This window comes from Accipiter gentilis, chromosome 17 (assembly GCF_929443795.1).
Source record: "Accipiter gentilis chromosome 17, bAccGen1.1, whole genome shotgun sequence".
NCBI lineage: Eukaryota > Metazoa > Chordata > Aves > Accipitriformes > Accipitridae > Astur > Astur gentilis.
Genome location: NC_064896.1, coordinates 28,573,792 through 28,593,043, shown reverse-complemented (window position 1 = coordinate 28,593,043; position 19,252 = coordinate 28,573,792). Strand labels below are relative to the sequence as shown.

The following is a 19,252-nucleotide window of genomic DNA, read 5'->3' as shown; positions in this document are numbered from 1 at the left end:
TGTGTGACGCTGTGGGTGTGTGTGTGACATCATGTGTGCGTGACATCGTGGGTGTGTGACGCTGTGTGTGTGTGTGTGACATCATGTGTGCGTGACATCGTGGGTGTGTGACGCTGTGGGTGTGTGTGTGACATCATGTGTGTGTGACATCGTGGGTGTGTGACGCTGTGGGTGTGGGTGTGTGACATCGTGTGTGTGACATCGTGGGTGTGTGACGCTGTGGGTGTGGGTGTGTGACATCGTGTGTGTGTGACATCGTGGGTGTGTGACGCTGTGGGTGTGGGTGTGTGACATCGTGTGTGCGTGACATCGTGGGTGTGTGACGCTGTGTGTGTGTGTGTGACATCATGTGTGCGTGACATCGTGGGTGTGTGACGCTGTGGGTGTGGGTGTGACATCATGTGTGCGTGACATCGTGGGTGTGTGACGCTGTGTGTGTGTGTGTGACATCATGTGTGCGTGACATCGTGGGTGTGTGACGCTGTGGGTGTGTGTGTGACATCATGTGTGTGTGACATCGTGGGTGTGTGACGCTGTGGGTGTGGGTGTGTGACATCGTGGGTGTGACATCGTGGGTGTGTGACGCTGTGGGTGTGGGTGTGTGACATCGTGTGTGTGTGACATCGTGGGTGTGTGACGCTGTGGGTGTGGGTGTGTGACATCGTGTGTGTGTGACATCGTGTGTGTGTGACATCGTGGGTGTGTGACACTGTGTGTGTGTGTGTGACATGTGTGTGTGACATCGTGGGGGTGTGACGCTGTGGGTGCGTGACACCGTGTGTGGGTGTGTGACATCATGTGTGTGTGACATCATGTGTGTGTGACACTGTGTGAGACACTGTGTGACATTGTGTGCGTCGCATCATCTGTGTGTCTGACACCGTGTGTGATGTCATGTGCGTGTGACATCGTGTGTTTGCAACGCTGCGTGTGTGATACCACGTGTGACTCCGTGTCTGTGTGACACCGTGTGTGTGTCTGACACTGCGTGCGTGTCACCATGTGTGTGATCCTGTGTGCGTGTGAAACCACGGTGTGATGCTGTGTGACACCGTGGGTGTTTGACACCCTGTGGGTGCGACACCGTGTGAGTAACCCCATGCGTGACACCATGTATGACACCATGCGTGTGTGACACCGTGTGGGTGTGTGACACCGTGCGTGTGACACCGCACGTGGCACTCCACATGTCACACTGCGCGCGTAAGACACCGGCTGTGACCGTGTATGACAGCGCGCCTGGCACCGTGTGGCACCACGCCTGTCCGTGCGGGTTGCGCGTGCACGTGGCCGTGCACGTGTGATGCCGCGTGACATCACACGCGCGCAGCCACGCCCGTGTCGCACCGCGCGGCGCGGGCCGTGTCCCACCCCGGGAATGTCACCCAACAATGGGGGACCCCCCCCCCCCCCGCTGCGGCTGGTGGCTGTGGGGGGACACGGTTTGTGCCACCCACCGGGGCTGGCACCGGGGACACCGTCCTCCCCGCTGACCGGGGCGGGCAGGGACCGGCGGCACGGCGGCTGCCGGAGCTGGGCCGGGGGACGGAGGCGGCGACGGGAGGGTCCCTGTCCCCGGGGCCGGGAGGGGACACACGGAGGGGACAGGGCGATGGCAGGGGGACAGGCGGAGCGGGTTGGGGTGTCGAGTTTTGCTCGGTCCACGGTGCCTCCGTACGCGGTGCAGCGCCGGGGCGGGCAGGCGGCGATGCTCCGGTGGACGGGGTTCGAGGAGCGGGGAGGACGGTTGTGGTTTCAGCCACCCGTGGAGGAGGACGTTGACGGAGGACGTCGACGGAGGACGACGTTCGCCCACGGAAGAGCGAGCTCCGTGCCTCGCCATGCAAATGGCCCAGCCCGGGGCCTTGTTTTGGCACTGTCGGTACAGCCCCAACCGTCGCGGTGACCGTGGACCGTGACGTCCCCGCAGCGGAGGCTGAGGGCCGGTAAATGTCACCTCGGTGGCCCTACGGCCCAGAACCAGCTCTGGAAGAGCTGTGGCACCAGTACAGCCCTTTGGGGTGGCCGAGCGACCCTGCTCTGGCCCCAGCTCCGCTCCCAGCCGTTAAACCCAGCCTTGCCGGGGTGGGAGAGAAAAATCCCTGCGGAAAGCCATCCCGGCACATCGCTGCCAGGTTGACCCCGACCTGGGCGCAGCCGGAGGAGGTGGGAAACACCTCTGGCTTGCCAAGCTTGGGGAGATAAAGCCCGTCCCAAGCGGAGCCAGTCACGGATGCGGCCCCAGCACCGCGCGAGGCGCTGGGCAGGTCCGGCCCTGGGTGCGGAGGAGCTGCCTGCACTCGCTGGCTGCGCTCCCTGCCTGCTCCTCGTCAGGCAGGTTGCAGGATTGGGGCTGTCGGGGAGGGGGAAACTGCGCTAAACCAGGGCTGCTGCGGGAAGGCTGCTCTCCGTCGGGGCGCGAGCAGGAGAACGGCAAAGCCCTCGCCTCCAGCAGCCCAGGAAGCCGCTGGGAGGGAGCAGCGTTCCCAAGGGAGGCAAAGGATGGGGCAAAAAGTCCCGCGTGGCCCCAGGGGATACCTGTGGTCCTGGGTCACTGGTGGGACAGGAGATGATGGGGACATGGGGACAGCTGCCATCGCCAGCCGGGGCTCAGGCCCAGGAGCCGGCGTGACTCGTCCCCTCTGCTTCCCTCTCAGACAAACAACGGGCAGAGGCGAGACGCAGGGTTTTGTTTTTCTTTAAATTTTTTATTCCAAAAATCCACCCCCAAGAAACAAAATATTTCCCTTCAGAGGCTGGTATCTTCCCTCCCCCCACAACATCTCTCCCATCCCTGTGGTAATATGTTATGAGCAAAGATCCTCTCTAAAACCAGTATCGGAGAATGCTTAGAAAAAAAGAAAAAGGAAAACCAAACCAAACAAACAAAAAAAAAATCAAAAACAAAACAAAACAAAAAAATTGCCAACTAGCTCCCCTCCCTCTGCCCCCAGACAAGAAACCCCCAACCCAAACCATACCGACTGAGAGAGCGTAAGACTTGGTTTGCTTTTACCCTTAATGCTTACATTTAATTTTAAAGCACAAACATCAGAGATGGACTCTAAATCGCCAACAAAAAAATATATATTTACAATATTTCTCCGGGGGGAGGGGGGGGGGGAAGGGGGAGAAGGGGGGGAATTGAAACAAAACAAAAACACAACCAAACCTTTAAACAATAGTGACTTTTCTTGCAGGAGTTGTCTTTAGGGAGCAGTCTGGGTTGCTTTTAAATCACTAAGTGATTTTATATATATAATTCTCTTTTTTTCTTCCTTGTGGATTTTCACCCCCTGCCCATGGATGAGGGCCGGGGTGGCCGGTTGGGTGACGAGGGTCGCACGCCCGAGTCTCTGCGGCCTGGGAGCAGGGAAGGGGGGGGACACACGACACACACCCACCGGGGAGGGCTCGCTGCCCCCCAGCTCGGCCGCTCGCCCGCCTCCCGCCCGCCCTGAGGGAGGGTCCGCAGCCGCCCGGCGAGCATGGCGGAGGGAGCCCCGTGTGCCCACCCGGCTCCGGCTAAGCTCTACCCCAGCTTTTTTTTGTTGGTTTTATTTTTTTCCTTTTTTTCTCCTTTTTTCTTTTCTTTTTTTTTTTTCTTTTTTTTTTCTTGTTGCAAAACTCAAAAATCAATCCAAAGGAAAAAGAAAAGCTTTGATTCTTCCGACGTCTTTCACGGGAGCCACCGACAAGAGAGACTAAGGCAGAAGGCCTCCACCGCCCGGCCGCGGCCAGGGGCCTGGCTCTCCCGCTCTTCCTCTCGCCCGGGGTGTTTTCTGCTCAAAGCCCTCCGGATTCACTGCGGCAAAACTACCCCTTGTCCCGAGGCACTGCGGCAATCGCCCCCTCGCATCCCCCTCCGGCAGCCGGGGAAGCGGAGGACTCGCCACCGGCCCCCGTGCCCGGGGAAGAAGGGTCGGCGGACGTCTCTCCTCCCTTATTGCTTCTGAAGCAGCGGGGCGGCGCGGGCTGCTTTTCCGCAGGAGCCCCCCTGCCCCTCGGCCATCCTCTCCGGGGCTGGGGACCGGTGACATGGGGTGGGCCGGTTTGTGCTATCTGTACACGCTGCCAGGGGGGCCAGGCCGGGGAGAGCGGTGTCCTGACACCGGGGGAGAGATGGGGAGCGTCCGGTCACAGGCAGGACAGGGAGGGAAATAAAATAGTGACCCAAAAGAAGATTCCAACCTTTTTTTTCCTTTCTTTTTTTTTTTTTTTGTAGTTTGTTTTTTTTGTTGGTTTTTTTTTTGTTTGTTTGTTTTTTGTTTTTTTTTTAAAGTGCAAAAAGCTCTCTGCTGCCCTAGAGAGAGGTTCTTTGGACCAACCATTCATTGCAAAGGAAAAACGGCAGCTAAAAGGGGGTGGGGGAAGGAGAGGACAATGCGGTGGGGCGTTCATGCCAGTTCCGTCCCAGGCCACGGCGCCCTGGGCAGACAGAGCAGCCTTCGCCCCTCCGGCCGCGGCGGCCCTAGAGTGCTTCATGATGCTGGGCCGCACGCAGGGAGCTGGGGAGGAAGAGGAGGCAGCTCCTATCCCCCCACGCGCTCACTCACCCCTGGCTGATGCTTTCCGAGTCCTCCCTGAGCTCTGATGTACCTGTGGTTTCTCCCCTGCTCCCAGCCAGCGCCCGGCCCCGGCCATCGCATCTGTGCGGGGCTGCGTCGGGACAGACGGTGCTCCAGGAAGACCCCGGAGTGGAAGCGTGTCGTCCCCCAGCCTCGCCTCCCCGGGCAGGGGGAGAGCAGGGCTGCAAAGCTCCTGCTCCTGGCCAGCATGCGCCGGCCCTGCGGCCGGAGAACCCGCAACGCCCTGGCTGCAGGGCTCCTGCCCTCAACACCGAAAGAGCCGCCCGGATGCGTGAGCGCGGTGGGAGAAGGAGGGGGTTCGATCACATCCCCTGCAGCCAGACGAGGGAAACCGTAAAGGGGGCTGAGAGCGCAGGGCAAGTGACGAGCTGGTGGTGGCACAGAGGGGTACGTTTTGTTCCAGCTCTGCTCCCGCTTCCTTGGAGAGACCTTGACCCTCAAGCTTTGTGCTAACGGGGAAGTGACAAGTGTTTCAAGGCAAGGAGACGACGGGGAGGAGGGGAAAAGCTGGGGGAAGAGGGTGCCCCATTTCTCTGCACAGAGATCTCTATTACAACCTCCGCCTTGGGCGCGGCCAGCCTCTGGGCTGAGGCTCCCTGCCATTTGCCCGTTCCTCCTCTGGTACTGGCCAGCCTGGCGGGACATCTTCATTGGCAGAAGTCCCGGGGGAGGAGGAGGAAGGACGGTGGAGCGAGGCCAGCAGCGGCCCTGCCTGCCGAGTCAGGTGGGAGGCAGTGGCAGGACACGGAGGGCAAGGTGGGGATGTGGAGGAGCGGCTCTCCGAGAGGGGTGGGATGGGCTCTTTTCCTTCTCCTCAGTCTGCCCCTGGGAGGGTCTCTAGCTGATTTTTTGGATCAGCTTCTCATCGGACAGGCAGTAGAGGCTGTTGATGGACAGGTCCGAGATGAAGTGCTCACAGGCTTTGCGGGTGATCTGTTTGCAACCTCGCAGGTCAATTAGAGTGACGTTGGAGATGCGGCGCAGGTACAGCAAGGCCTGGTCCGTCAGCTTATTGCAGCCTGCGGGGAGAAGAGAGAAAGAGTGAGCTGCAATGCCTCCGCGAAGCCAGAGCTGAGCTACCGCGTCAGGCTGGGAGGGCAGGCGCGGAGGAGAAAGCTGCTTTACAACGGCAAGACCAGCCAGGCCACCCTCAGTCCATCAGGGACCGGGGAGGCCAGCCTGGGCCACTCAGAGCAGCGTACCCACCTGCCATGTTGAGCTCGGTGAGGGAGTTGCGTGTGGAAGAGCCCACGGCCGTGAGGAGGTTGGCCGACTGGTCCGTAAGGTGGTTGCAGTGGCTGAGGTCGAGGCGGGAGAGCAGGGGCATATGGCGGATGATCAGCCGCAGCGTGGCGTCGGTGATGTCCAGGCCAGCGAGCCGGAAATCGATCATGTTGCGGAGTTTGCTGCGATTGTCCTGACCTGCAAAGGGAGAGGAGAGGCTGAGCAGGGACTATCTGCCCTGCTGCGTTGGGGCATTCCGGATCCAGCATTGCCTCCCCGCTCTGCACCCAGCATGTCACCCTCCTCCTGCTTCCCACAACTTCCAAGGACCCTCCTCAGTCACCACCGCCCCAGCCTTGCCCTGTGGCAGCCTGGGCAACAGCTTACTGGGTTTGTCTGTTGGAGGCGTGAGTAAGTCCCGGATCTGAGGGTCCTTGATTCCTACTGCCCACCGAAGATCGAGGGTCCTGAGAAGGGGGCAGCTGGAGGTACTGAGAGCACAGACCGCAGACCAGGAACAGCCTGCCAAGATGAGGTCTTTCAGGCCTGACGGGAGAAGGGAAAGAGGTAACAAGTCAGACGGGCTTGGTCAGCTCCGAGGCGTCCCAGATCTCAATCCTCTTTCTCCAGGCACATGAGGAAGCAAGCTCCCCTCCCTTCTTGGGGTGGAACAGGGAGCTGGGCTCTCCGAAGGAGAGGTTAAACACACAGCAGCAGGAAACCACATCACGATTGGCTGCTTGCTGGGTGATGGGATCCAGGCACCCAGGAGTTTTCAAGCTGGCAGATACCAGGGCGCAGAGCCTGTCTCTCGCTGCGGTCCAGCCATCAGGAAGCCTCGGAGCAGGCTGGTGGCAGAGGCAGGGACCCCTCCCCAGCCCATGCTCACCTGGCAGCCTGTTGACGAGCCACGTAAGCTGTTTTTTGGAGATATTGGTCCAGCTGAGGTCGAGGCTGACTGGTTGTCTTTTGATGATGCCGCTCAGCGCCTGGGGGGTGATGGACTTGCACCTGCTCAAATCTATCTTTGTCCACAATCTCTTGTCACAGCACCTGGGGACAAGGACAAGGCTGAAAGGTGAATCCCGAGAGCCCCACGGGACAAGAGACGACCAGCAGGTTGCCTGACTTCGGGGAGGAGCCCAGCCCTGGCATAGCCCCAGCCGCAGAACAAGACTGCTCTGCCTGGTTTCCCCAGGTTTCCCCAAACACGTGGGGAGGTGGCTGAGGGTGTCCGGCCACCCAGAGATGCCCAGAACAGCCCCAGCAGGGTTTTGCTGCCATGTAACAAGACTCTGAGTCACAGCTGTCTGCCTGCTTGTCCCCTCCTGGGCACTCCTCCCACCAGGGCAAAGATCTTAAGCATCCTTGCTCCCAGCAGGCAAAACACTCAGCCTGGTCCCACCCCACAGCAGCCTGGGGAGACCCAGGACCCCAATCGTAGCTCAGCTGGGCCCCTAAAGGTGCCACACCAGTGGCAGGTGAGGGGATGCTCTCCTCCAGCCACCACACCACACCATTCCCACCAGCCGCTGATCAAAGCGGGCCAGTCCTTTCCCGCTGTGCCATTCCCGCTGCTCGGCAGTTAGAAACCTCCCAGTTTCCAGTCCCCGTCTGTTCCCAAGCCCTCCATCCACAGCTGTCCCGGTGCCAGCATTGTCTTCAGGCCTCCTGCCCCCCGAGGCGTTTCCAGCCAGCAAACCCATCCTTGCCTCAGCCTGCCTTCCCCAGCCTACTGGGAGGCCAAGGCAGGACGGGAGGCAGGGAAGGGCAAGGTCCACACAGGGTGGTGGGTGAGCAAAGGGCATCAGCACCTTGCAAGGACACGGCAGGGGATGCAGGTGCTTAGGTGACAGCACAGCCTGCCACCGTCTCCCAACAGAGGGGACAGAAGGAAGGCAGAAGGGGACAATAAAGGCCAGCGCACATATGGCAAAGGCAGCAGCTGGCCACAGGGTCTGAGGGTGACGTTACCCGGCAAGCGCCAGCTACGGGGAGATCTTTCTCCCCCTTTCCCTCCGGCTGCCCATGAGGCACAAGGCTTGGCATGGCCATGCCCTGTCCAGGGCTCAGGACGCGGGCAGGCCTGGCTGTGCCCACCCCCCTGCCACGTGTCCCCACACTCACCACTTGTACCAGGTCTTGCACACCCTCATGCACTCGCAGAGCTCCCTGCGAGTGAGGTAGCGGAAGACGGACATCCACACCTCACGCTGCATCCAGCTCTCCTCGCCCTCCTGCGCCCGGCCCCCTCGGCCATTGAGCCGGGCCGCCCCCCCCTCCTCCGCGTTCTCGTCCTCCTCTTCCTCTTCCTCCTCATCCTCCTCAGCGGCTGCCTCCTCCTCCCCCCCGCCCCGCAAGGGCATCCTGGTGGGTGCGTGACGCATGACCACGCGGGGAGAATGCTGCAGGTTGGTGGAAGAGGCCGTGATGGCTTGCAGCTTGGGGACGATAGAAGTGCCGTGGACGTCTTTGGTGGGGCGTTGGAGTGTCACGGTGAGGTAGGAGCCGTGCAGCTTGGCCTTCTCCACCTCCGACAGCTCCTTCTTGCCGCTGGGGTTGTTCTCCTTCTCCCGCACCATGGTTCGCTCAGTGGCCTGCAGCCGCAGCAGCTGCCGTCGCTTGAATCGCTCGTCTCTGCTGGCGCTGTGGTGGTCGCTGGGGCCAGCTCCCGGGGATGAGCGTGTCACCATGCCTCGCGGTGACGCTGGGTCGTGGATCAGCTGCAGCATGGGGGTGGGCGAGTTGGGCGGGGGTGTCAGGGGCTCCTCGCAACTCCGTAGTGGCCGCAGCACCTTGGCTTGCGCCGTGTCGTCATCGCTCTCCTCCACCTTCCGCTTCTGCAGGTAAGCGGGGCGGCAGGTTAGCAGGGATGGAGCTGTGGCGGGCCTGGGGAATGCATCTCCCTTCTCCTCTTCCCAAGGGCACCATCAGAGCGCTAGCAAGGCCTGCACCAGCTGTGCTCAGTACCACCAGGACCAGAGTCCACCCACACCAGCAACCAACATTTTCCTTCCCCCTTCACAAAAGGGGTGTCCCCCTGAGGTTGGGGGTGGTTTCCACTCTGTGCCTAACAGTCCCCAGCCTCTTGCAGTGGAAACTCTCAGGATTGCAGCTCAGCACAAGACACCGTGGGGACAGGGGGTGCTCATCACATCCGCTTGAAGTGCTGGGGGACCCAGGACCCAGGAACCAGGCAGATGTGCACCCCAAGCATGCACATCACCCAGGAGAAGGTGCCCCAGGGCAGCTGCCTCCCGCCTAGCTTGCCTTAGCTGCCTCGCTTCCATCCACAGCAGCGGGCACAGTCCTACAGGTGATGAGGCAGCTGTAGGCCGGTGTCCTGGGCAGCGCTGGCAGCCGCCAGCGGGCCAGCTGGCGCCGCACGCAGTTCGCTTGCTGCCTGGCGGAGGAACCTGGCTGCCCCTGCCGCTTCTGTGGGAGCCTGGCCTTGGCCTGCTGACGGGCTCCCTGGGAGCCAGGGACAGAGAGCAGTAAGCTGTCAGCTTACCCCCCCTGCGGAATCCCAGGACCAGACTGCAGCAGGATGCTGCCAGCCCCCCAAGCGCTGCTGTGCTGCGCCCCCAATGATCCCTGCTCTCGCTAGTCACTGCCCAACTGGTCCCCTGGATTGCACTGGTGCCTGCCTGCCTGCCCTCCAGCCCACCCATGCAGCCCAGCCTGGTTGATCACTGCCTATCCCCTAGCAGGATGCAGTGGGATGGAGGACACATGTCCTGCCCTCCCACAGCACAGCTCGCCTCCTTACCTGGCCCTTCTCTGCGTCGTCACCCTGGTAGCATTTGGGGCACTCCCAGCAGTTAGGGAGCTCATCATTGAGCAGCCCTTCCCCATCCATCTGCAAAGAGAAGCGGGCAGTCAGCAGCAGTCCTTCCCCACAGCCGAGCCCCCTCTTCCTCAGCGCCCATACTGCTCACCTGCAGGCAGCCAGGGTGAACAATCTCGTTGCAGATACAGCACTCCATGAGTTTCTTCTCAAAGTCCTGCGAGTCCTCATTCTGATCTACCTCCCCGCAAAGTGCACACGTGACCGAGTGAGGCAGCCTGGGCTACAAAGGAAAGCAGGAGTGAAACCAGGGCAAGGTGGAACTGCCTTCCCCCTTTCCTCTTTCTATCCCCCACTGCCTGAACAATGGGGAAGGGGCCAACTATCCCCCAGGAATCAAACTAAGCCATTGCTCTCCTCTCTCTGACCCTGACTGGCCATGCAGAGTTGCTGCCAGGCTGCAGAGGACTTCTGAGAAAAGGATCAGGCCGCAGACTCACCGCTAAGCATTGCCGGAGGACGCAGGACTGCTTCATGCGGCCAGGCCCGCCAAACTTCTTCATGTCCCTGCAATAGTGGCACATGCCACACTCGCCCTGCATGCAAGCCTTGCATTTTCGGCACCGCACCCGCCTCCGCCTGGCGCCTGACACGATGGGAGAGACTGTAGGCCTGACGGGTGTCGGGCGGGGGGTTGGCTTCATGGTGTGCGGCTTGGTGATGGGGATGGTGGGCAGGCGCACCCTCAGCCGGGCCTGGAGCTTTAGCTAGCAACAGAAATAGAGAAGTGGCATGAGATGAGAGAACTGCTGTATTCAGCTTGGATCAGAAAGCCTCTGATCCCTGGCTCCCTCACTGTGACCTCAGATAACGTGCCAGAGAGCAGCCCTGCTCTCTCACCTCTCTGCAGACAAAGGAGCCTGTATCAGCTCTGCCCCGGGCAGCTCTCCTCGACCACACTTGCTCAGCCTTCGCCACTCCACACCACCAAGAGCTCTCTCTCCTCCCACCCCCTGTCTGCAGTCAGAAATGGATCTGAAAATGGCTGATGAGCCCCAAAAGCATTGTGGCACTCCAACAACAGCCACTCTTCCCTTCTGAGGCAAGGAATGACAAAGTCCACCCAGGCAGCCAGAAAGGCTGTCCTCTCTCTGTGCCATCCAGGTCCCTCCACCAGCCGCGCAAAGGGACAGGGCTCAGCTCTGATGCGAGTGCTCTGGTCATTCTCTCCCGCAAGCTCGAGGCGTGCTGGGAACACCCAAGCACCCCCGTTTACAGTGCAGGTGGGACAGCAGAGCTCTCCAGCAGACACCTGCCATCCCATCAGCCCTCACAGCAAACACACTGGCTGCAACATCCTTCCAGGATCCGCCACGATAGCGTGTGCACCACAGCCGATGGGCTTGGGGAAGGGCAGGCACCCAAAAAACCCAGCACAAGGACAGGGTCAGGCCTGTGCCAAGCATCTGAGTGCTGCATCCAAAGCGTGCAGACGTTTCCAGGTCTTTTCTCCCAGAACAGCTGCCCGAGATGCTTGTGCTGCTGAAGGACCAGGAAGTCATGCTGGATCCCCTTGGGCAGGGCAGGCAGGCAGAGACAGGCACCTCCAAAAGGCAATCTGAGAGGCTCGTTTGCCTCCAGACACCCAGACAGGGTGTTACCCACCCCTCCCAGTGCAATGAGGTCCTGCTCTTCCCATATGCCTGCCCATAAGCCCGTCTTCTGGCAGGAAGGAAGCAGTGACCTACAGGAGCCGTCCTGACGGGCCATGGGAAAGCAGCCTGTGGAGGGGAAGTCCGGCTGGCCAGCAGCAGGCTGCTCCTCGCCTCCATCTGCCCAGCGACCTCAGCCTGGGATGCGGCCCAGCTTTGGGCCCTGGGTTACGAAGACAGCTGGAGAGCGGTGGGCAGGGGCACATTGAAGGGTCCTTTTCCTGAGAAGCTGGCTGCTATCTGCAGGCAGAGGCCCCCAGGAGGGAGCTGCCCTCCTTGGGGTTGCAACAGCCAATACTACAGCACGGGCAGCGTGCTGGTAGGGGCAGGGATCCAAGGGGCCTGCTCGCCTAGCAGTGAGGGGCCAGCCTGGCCACCAAACAGGCAGGGTTGATGCTGGTCATCAACCCCCACACCTCACCCTTCATCTCTCAGGGAACGCAATAGCAATACGTTCTCCTGACACAGAACGTTACTCATACCACCCAGGACTCCCTTGTCAAGCCAGAGAGCTGCCGGGAAAGCACCCTTCAGAAGATCACCCCTTCTACCAACAGCAGGGCTTCAGCTCCTCTGAGCATGACCGAGGGGCTGGAGAACAAGAAGCAGCTAGGGCTGACCCAGTTACTACCCGTCGGCTGAGCCAGGGTAACCAGCACGGTGGGAGACCTCCACCGTTGCCAGCGAACGGGTTTGCCTGCAGCGCTGTGGAGGCGGCTGCGCCTCACGGCCTGCCTCTGCACTGCTCCCTTTCTGCCTGCCAGGTCGGGCTCCCAAGGCAGGTATGGAAGCAGTGCCACAGCACCCCAGTAGCAGGCGGAGACTCGGCCGAGGGCAGGTAATCAGCTCAACCACATGAGATACCCACCCAGGTCCCCTCCTCGCAGCTCCTACCTTATCCCTCTTGGGCCACTGGACGATGGGGATGCCTGTAAGTGCCAGTTTGGGGTCGCTGTTCGCGTATTCTTCTAGCAGCAGCTAATGGAGAGAAGGGGGGGGGGGGGGGGGAACCAGAGAGACAAAAAGCACAGGTGTGAGCAGAGTGAAACAAGGCTCCCACCAGTAAGGCAGGCTCCCACCAGATGCCAAGGCTAGCGTGCTTCAAACAAGACTGGGAAGGAGCCCTCCTCTACCCACGCCTGTGAGCAACGATCCCTCCCCACATTAGACAGACAAGCTCTGTCGAGTCGATCTGCACGAGCGCTTTCATCAACTGCATTTCAGCCCCGAGGCCCCGCGCTGTGCAGTGGTAGGGGGAGAGTGCCAAGCTTTTGCAATCCAAGGGGATTTACAGGGGAGGATTCACGAGGGTCACCCCTGCATCTGCTCCCCGCAATAGTCCCCGGGCATGAGGTAGCTGGAGGGTGCAGCGGCAGCAGGACATGGTGCCCCAGCACCCCCTCCGTAGCCTGGCACAAGCTGCCGGGTAGCCAAGAGCTGCTCCCCCACACTGCCTCGGGGTTTAGCTTTGACTTTGACGTGAGAGATCCCTCAGCACCGACCGGACGGGCACGCTGCCCTATGGCGCGACAGGCATCCTCGCTCTCGGCAGATGCGAGCTCCCTGTACTCATCCTGACCGTTTCGTCCCTCTCGCTCCCCTCCATCGCAGCCCCTTCCCCACGCTCACCCTGGCCGTTTCGTCCCTCTCGCTCCCCTCCATCGCAGCCCCCTCCCCGCAACCATTCCCCACTGAATTTGCCCGTTGCAAAGGTGCTTTATTTACTTGGCGTTGCCATGGCTACGCCAGCAGGAACCTCCTGCCGGCATCCCTGCTCATGGTGCTTCCCGCTGCCAGGCAGGGCCAGGGCAGAGGTCTGCTAGCATCCCCCGTGGGGCTGCCCACTCCCCGGGTGCTCACCCCAGCCCAGCTTTCCGGTGCTTCTCTGCCTTTCTCAGGCGGCTGCAGGAGGCAGGAAACCGTGGCCTCCCCTCCGCTCCCCGGCAGCACAGCGTGCTGCCTACAGACTTTCCGCCTCCCCGCCAGCCTTCCCATGAGCACACGCTGAAAGGAAAGGTCAGGGGCTGGGGGCTCACACACACACACACGGATAGAGATATATATATACATATGGGTAGGGAACTGCAGCCTCCTCTTGTCCAGGGAACCGGGGAGGGGGGGGTTGGCGGTGGCTCAGGCATGCTCCAAGCCAGGGAGTCAAGGGGCCTGGGGGGGCACCCGGGTCCTGTGGCTGCATCTGGCTCCGAGCCGGGGTGGACGACAAACCCCTCCGTCCTCTCTGACCCCTCACGCTCTGGCTGAGGGGGGGAAAACAAGGCGGAGGGGACCCTGCGAGCGCACCGCACTCTTCCCCCCGGCCGGCAGGAACTCGGCACCGGCGAGCGCACCCCGAGGAAGGGGAGAGGCGAACCCAAGCACCGGCCAGGGACCCCTCCGGGGAAGCAGGGGTTCCCCCCCCCGCCGCGGTCCCTTCCCAGCCTGCCTGGGTCGAGAGCATCCCCGCGTCCCCCTCCCCATCCCAACGAGCGTTGCCAACTGCCTGACCTTGCGCCTCTGGAGCTGCCGAGACTCTGGGGTGAAGTTTGCCGAGCCCTCTTTGTTTCGGTGCCCGCACTGCCAGGGCCGGGGTTCCCCCCCCCTCTTTCCCCGGACACCTCCAAGAGCTGCCTCAATCTGAGAGGACCCGAACCGGACTCCCGGTCTTCGGGGACATGGCTGGGGGAGCGACCGCCGCTCCCCCCGCCCCGAGCGGCCCCGGCTCCTCCCCGGCTCCGGCAGCCGCACCGATAACCGCGTGCTCCTCCCGAACCCTTGGGCAGCAACAGCGGCAGCTTCCTGAGCTTGAAACAATGCTGCTGCGTCACCCACATGCGGTTCCCAGCAATGCTTTGCAACGGGAAGATGGCAGAAGAAGGGAGGGGGGGGGGGGGGGGGGAAGGAGAGAGAGAAAAAAAAAAAAAAAAAGCGAGCGAACGAGAGCGGAGGGCAGAGCCGTTCTGCTGCAGAGCCGGGAGGGGCCGGGGACGGGCGGCTGGCGCCGTGCGGATTGGCGCAGGGGGGCCGGGGCGGCTCGGCCCACCTTCCCTCCCTCCGCCACTGCAATCGGAGATGCCGGGGCCCGGCTCCCCGGGGCCGGGGCAGGCTGGGGAGAGCCCTTACCCGCGGCCCCGCTCACGCCCGACCTTCCCCAAGGGCTTGCTTTTGTCTTCTCCGAGGGGTGGGTTGTTTGGGGTTTTGTTTTTTTAGGGGCGGGCGGGAGGGTTTGGAAGCCGAAGCCACCTGGGTCTAGGAGATGTCGCTGGTGGGAGCTTTTAAATGAAGGCAAAGGGGGGTGGGGGTGAGCCCCTCGAAACTGCACCCGGGTGGGGGTGAGCCCCTCGAAACGTGGGGGCTGCAGGGACTGAACCCGCACTCTCCCGGAGTTGGACGGACAAACCTGCCCCGACAAACATTCCGGCATCCAAGTTTGGGAGCAGCTGTAGTCCCAAAGCCACCGGTGACCAGACGCTAGAGGGGGACAAACCCATACCGGGCGACGCAAGGTCTCCCCAAACAGCCCCAGCTCCCCAAGAACCCCCCCCCCCATCCCACCCCGGCTACAGACCACCGCAATTAAAATGGAGGAAACTCTTGAAATAAAGCAAGCTCCCCAAAGCAGCACTGGAGAACAGTGACTGCTCCTAGCCCTGATGCAGCCAAAGCATCTGCAGGCAACCTCAGCTTTTGTCTCTCCTGCCCCTGGAGAGCCCAGGAAGCCACTGGGCCACACCGACCAGACACCTGGGTCCAGACCGTCACCACCTGAACTGTCACCACCTGAACTGCCAACAACACCCTCGGGCCCCCAGCACAGGTTCTCCACAGATCTTGCCGTCTGCATCGCAGTGGGGACACCCAGCCCTGCAGCACGGCCCAGCACGGAGAATATGCAGGGTGGCTCCTCCGTCACATTGCCAAGGTCAAGCACATCAGATGGCATGCCGAGTTGACGCCTGGTCAGACAGGACAGCAGAGGGGTCTTTGACCCCACGTGCTCCAGGCTGCGGCGCTCCTATTTGGTCCATTTGGACAGCGATTGTGAAAGCATCAGGCATCTCGTGAATGCCACACCACTGGCACGCACGCTGGGAGGGGAATCTCGCACATGGCTCAGCGCTTCACACCGCAGTTTAGTCTCATCTGAGCCACAGGCAGGAGCATGGCCAAAGCTGCCATCCCACCAAAGCGAGGACCTTTTCAGCACAGCTCACAGGCCACCCTGAACTTCCTCATCCGTCCCTAGTGGCAGCAGCCCCCGTTCCTCACCAAGTCCTCTCTTGTGTCCCATTGCCCTGCAGCAAGTAGGACAGTGCACGCTCTCCCCGCAGGCAGAGAGAGGGAGCGGAGTGCCCCAAGACCACTCACTGCTCCCAAAGGCGCTCATCAGTGCTTTTTACATCCCCCGGGCTTCAGCAAGCTGACATGTTCGCTGCTTCTCTTAGACACGAGCACCTGGAGAAACAAATTGTCTTGGGAAAGCAGATTCCAGCTGGCAGATTTACTGGGGCAGGGAAAGGAGAGCACGAGGCACAGGGAACATTTCAGGCAGACGTGATGCACTGGAGACGAGAAGAGTAACGTGTGTTTACAGAGGAGCGAGAAGATGTCTCTGATCATGGGGAGACCCAGCACAACACGGAGCCAGGTACATGGGAAATGCCAGACCAAAGGCTTTAAGATGAGGTCCTGCAGACAGGATCCACACTTCTGGGAAAGGCTGCTCTTGTTTCTGCAGCGCTTGATGCTCCAACACTTCCAGGCAGAGCCCAAATACAACCCGTTTGCGCGAGTTACTGAGGCCACAGGGCTTGATGGCACTGCAGCAAGTGAATGGTTCAAACGTGGGCTCAGCTCCCCACAGGTCAGCCGACAGCAGGTCTGACAGCTCTAAGCCAGAGCCTCATGAACCAGCCTGCTCCTCTGAAATCTAAATGAGGGAAACCAGCACACCCCAAGAGGGGTCCGAAGTGATGGACTGAAGCAGTCAGAAGACAATGGGACCTCTCCGAAGTTCCCTCTTTCTCAATGATCTTTCCAACAACCCCAGTCCAGACCAATCACAGAGGCATCACCAAATGCATGGAGATTTTTCAGCAAGACATCACTGCTACAAGGCAATGCATTCATAATCTCATTTTGCAAAGGCAGATCTTCTCCTGAGGCAGTGCTAGAAGCCTTTTTGATTTCTGCAGGCCCTCCCATTTAAGCCACTGGGGAGCAGCTCTCAGTCACTGGTTCAGAAGGCAGCAATGTGGTGTCAACAAGAGCTTTCCAAGGGAGATGGGCAAAGCTTAGAAAGGTTAAGGAGAGGCAGAGGTGGCAACGTGCTCTTCCTCTTCAAGATGCCTGATGCAGCCTTTTTACAGTCTTGGTAGATAGACAATCCCTCTTGCCATGGAGCTGGAAGCACATCTCTGTCAAAACCAGTGTCGCGTCCCGCCACGCGATGGCTCCAGGCTCAACTCATGACAGGATACAGAAACATATTTCTTCACATAACCCAACATACGGACGTCCTGAAGTCATGATCACCACACAAGAGGCTGTGGGAAAAGGCAGCATTTTCCTGGTCCGTGCTGCGGCCGTGTGCCTGGGAACACTGGTTAGCAAAGGGTGGCAAGAAGCATGGTAGGCTGTTTGATGTGACAGGCAGATCAAGGTGCCATGTCACACTACCTGCGTGTCTGGGCTCTATGATGAGAAAACACCATGTTCTGATCCTGGGTAGCAGACAGACCAAATAAACATGCAGGCCACAGACACAAAAGCCTTCCACAACGCAGCAGCTGCCTAACTGGACACAGCTACGTAGTGACAGCAGCAAAGTTGGCAAGCGCTGAAAACACGTTGATTGTGTGCCTCTCTAGAGCAGGTATTTCCCAACAGTCCTGTTGGCCAGATCCCAGGTCCGTTAATGACCTCACCTGGTGACGTAAGGGTAAGAGAAGCTGCTGCAGATCAATGGTCCCAGAGTCAGGCTAAGATGCTGTGGAGGACGTACTGCTTTCTGTTTAGCATAAGTTATTGAAAATGGATTAGGCTGTAGTTCTCTGCTAGTGCATAAAGAGAAATAGCAGATGAACAGAAGGGATCCAAGTCTGGGGTGCAGCACAAGGGATCCCACATGGATCATGCCTCCAAGAGCTGTGAGGGAAGGCAGGAGCATCAGAACAAGACCGGAGAAGGGAAGCGCTGTGCTTACACACAGCCACTGTAGGACTGTGTTCTAGGAGTCAGCTACAGTTGTGCAAGAACACAAAAGCTATTAGAGGAGGGAGTTATACCAAAGCTTACACAGGAAACATGACTGAAATAGGCTATGTACCCCACATCATGAGTTACAGATGCATGGACGGCCACTTCATGCCTCTAGCTTGGTAACAACTTGTCCTGCCTAAAAAAATTAAAATAAAAATAAGGTGTTCTCCATACAAGCTGTTGATACTGAAAATTAGACCTTCACTCATCAGCCTTTTCAGTGACCAGACCAGTTACAAGGTTTAGCTAAAAATGTCTTACCCCTTTTCAGAATTTATAAGCCAACCTCCATTTGCCAGTTCCATCACCTCTAAGGAAAACTTAAGTTTTGAAAGTAGAGCTTTGCTGTAGTTTGACAAACTTGTCCTGTTTTCTCCAGTCTGAGGAGGTCCTCCACTGCAGTCTAAGGATCTTCATGCCTTGAGGTTGCCCTATAGCACAGGCATTGCTTGGGAGGCTGGTAGTCCTGAGGGACAGAGTCCTGCAGCTCAGGCTACTTCTGAACCTCAGAGGACAGGCAGCTTTAAGGAACAAGTCCTTCAGGGAAGCTGTTTGTTCTGACTGGACTGCAGGGACTCTCACCCACAGCTCATCCATGAGGTACAACCAGACACAGGGGCCGGTGGGTCACATCAAAACCACTGGCACATATCTGTTAGCTCCAGAACGCAAGTCCTTTGAAATGGTCTCAAAACCCAGCTAAACACCAACAACCTTGAATGCTTTGCCGTCAAAACACCCCACATGCGACACCAGCCTTCCTTTCTCCGTCCAAGGGTGAAATGCTGCGCTGACAGCTCAAAGCTTGAGTTTCTCCACAGCATCATATGGTTCGTGGTAGGGCGAAGGCCACCCCACTGCAGTGGTTCAGAAACACACGTATTGCATACTTGAAGGCCACAGCATGCACCATACACTTGAAAAAGCCACAGGAAACCAGAATTGCAGCCCCCTAACAGCACCTCCTCCCACTCCTTCAGCCAAGCACCACCAGAGCTCAGCCTGCTAACAGCCCACCCTGGCACCCCAGAGCTGTGCTGTCTGCTCCAAATGCAGAAGAGCACTGGATTTACCAAATGCCCCACAAAAATCAGGAGACAGCACTTGGAAAAGAAACGTGACGGCAAATATGAAGATACACCCATGGCTATATCTTGGTGTCAGCTTCAATACAGACAAGCAGCTGAACAGATCACCATCAGCAAGGAAAGGAGCAGGAGATAACTGGGTTTAGGGACTAAAATGGACTTCTGGGGAATAGAGTGAGGCTGACGTTCTCACTTCAGTGCTGGAAGGGCTAAAACACCAATGCTCATGGAGTCAGCACAACAGGTCTGGCAAATACAGCTCAGGGTGTAAAGCAGGGCAGGGGAAAAAAAAACCAAACCAAAACCCCTCCTATAATCTACAGTCACATCCTGTGCAAACAACCCAAAGAAATAACAACAAATCAACCTGGTGGCAAGGAAAGGGCTCCACATGTTACAGTGTCCAGCAGCCCAAGGAGTCCACAACCAGAACTGGAAACAAACTGCATCACAAACAATCACTCTTGCACTGACACCCATAAGGGACCCAGACAGGGCCCAAAGGGTCCCCAGAGGAGTCTCAGCCACGCTGGCTGGGAGCAGTTACTGCTCCTGCTAGCCCCAACCCAAAATCCAAGCCAGGGCTGTCCCTCA

General features: G+C 59.3%; 1 protein-coding gene across 3 annotated transcripts in view; it reads right to left on the bottom strand.

The window, feature by feature from the left end:
• Nucleotides 1–2,663: 2,663 nt before the first annotated feature.
• KDM2A (lysine demethylase 2A) overlaps nt 2,664–19,252 on the bottom strand; it is a 52,638-nt gene continuing 36,049 nt past the window's right edge. Inside the window, exons 1-10 of one of the 3 annotated variants that reach the window (XM_049819822.1) lie at nt 13,818–14,049; nt 12,207–12,290; nt 10,101–10,367; nt 9,752–9,883; nt 9,583–9,672; nt 7,941–8,653; nt 6,703–6,866; nt 6,201–6,359; nt 5,796–6,011; nt 2,664–5,608 (exon numbers count right to left, since the gene is read on the bottom strand). In XM_049819822.1, the coding sequence (XP_049675779.1) occupies nt 5,427–5,608; nt 5,796–6,011; nt 6,201–6,359; nt 6,703–6,866; nt 7,941–8,653; nt 9,583–9,672; nt 9,752–9,883; nt 10,101–10,304 (1,860 nt within the window). In that variant the 5' untranslated portion in view covers nt 10,305–10,367; nt 12,207–12,290; nt 13,818–14,049 and the 3' untranslated portion in view covers nt 2,664–5,426. Of the gene's footprint in view, nt 5,609–5,795; nt 6,012–6,200; nt 6,360–6,702; nt 6,867–7,940; nt 8,654–9,582; nt 9,673–9,751; nt 9,884–10,100; nt 10,368–12,206; nt 12,291–13,817; nt 14,050–19,252 lie in introns of those variants that run through there. The other 2 variants (XM_049819819.1, XM_049819821.1) reach the window with 2 other exon arrangements.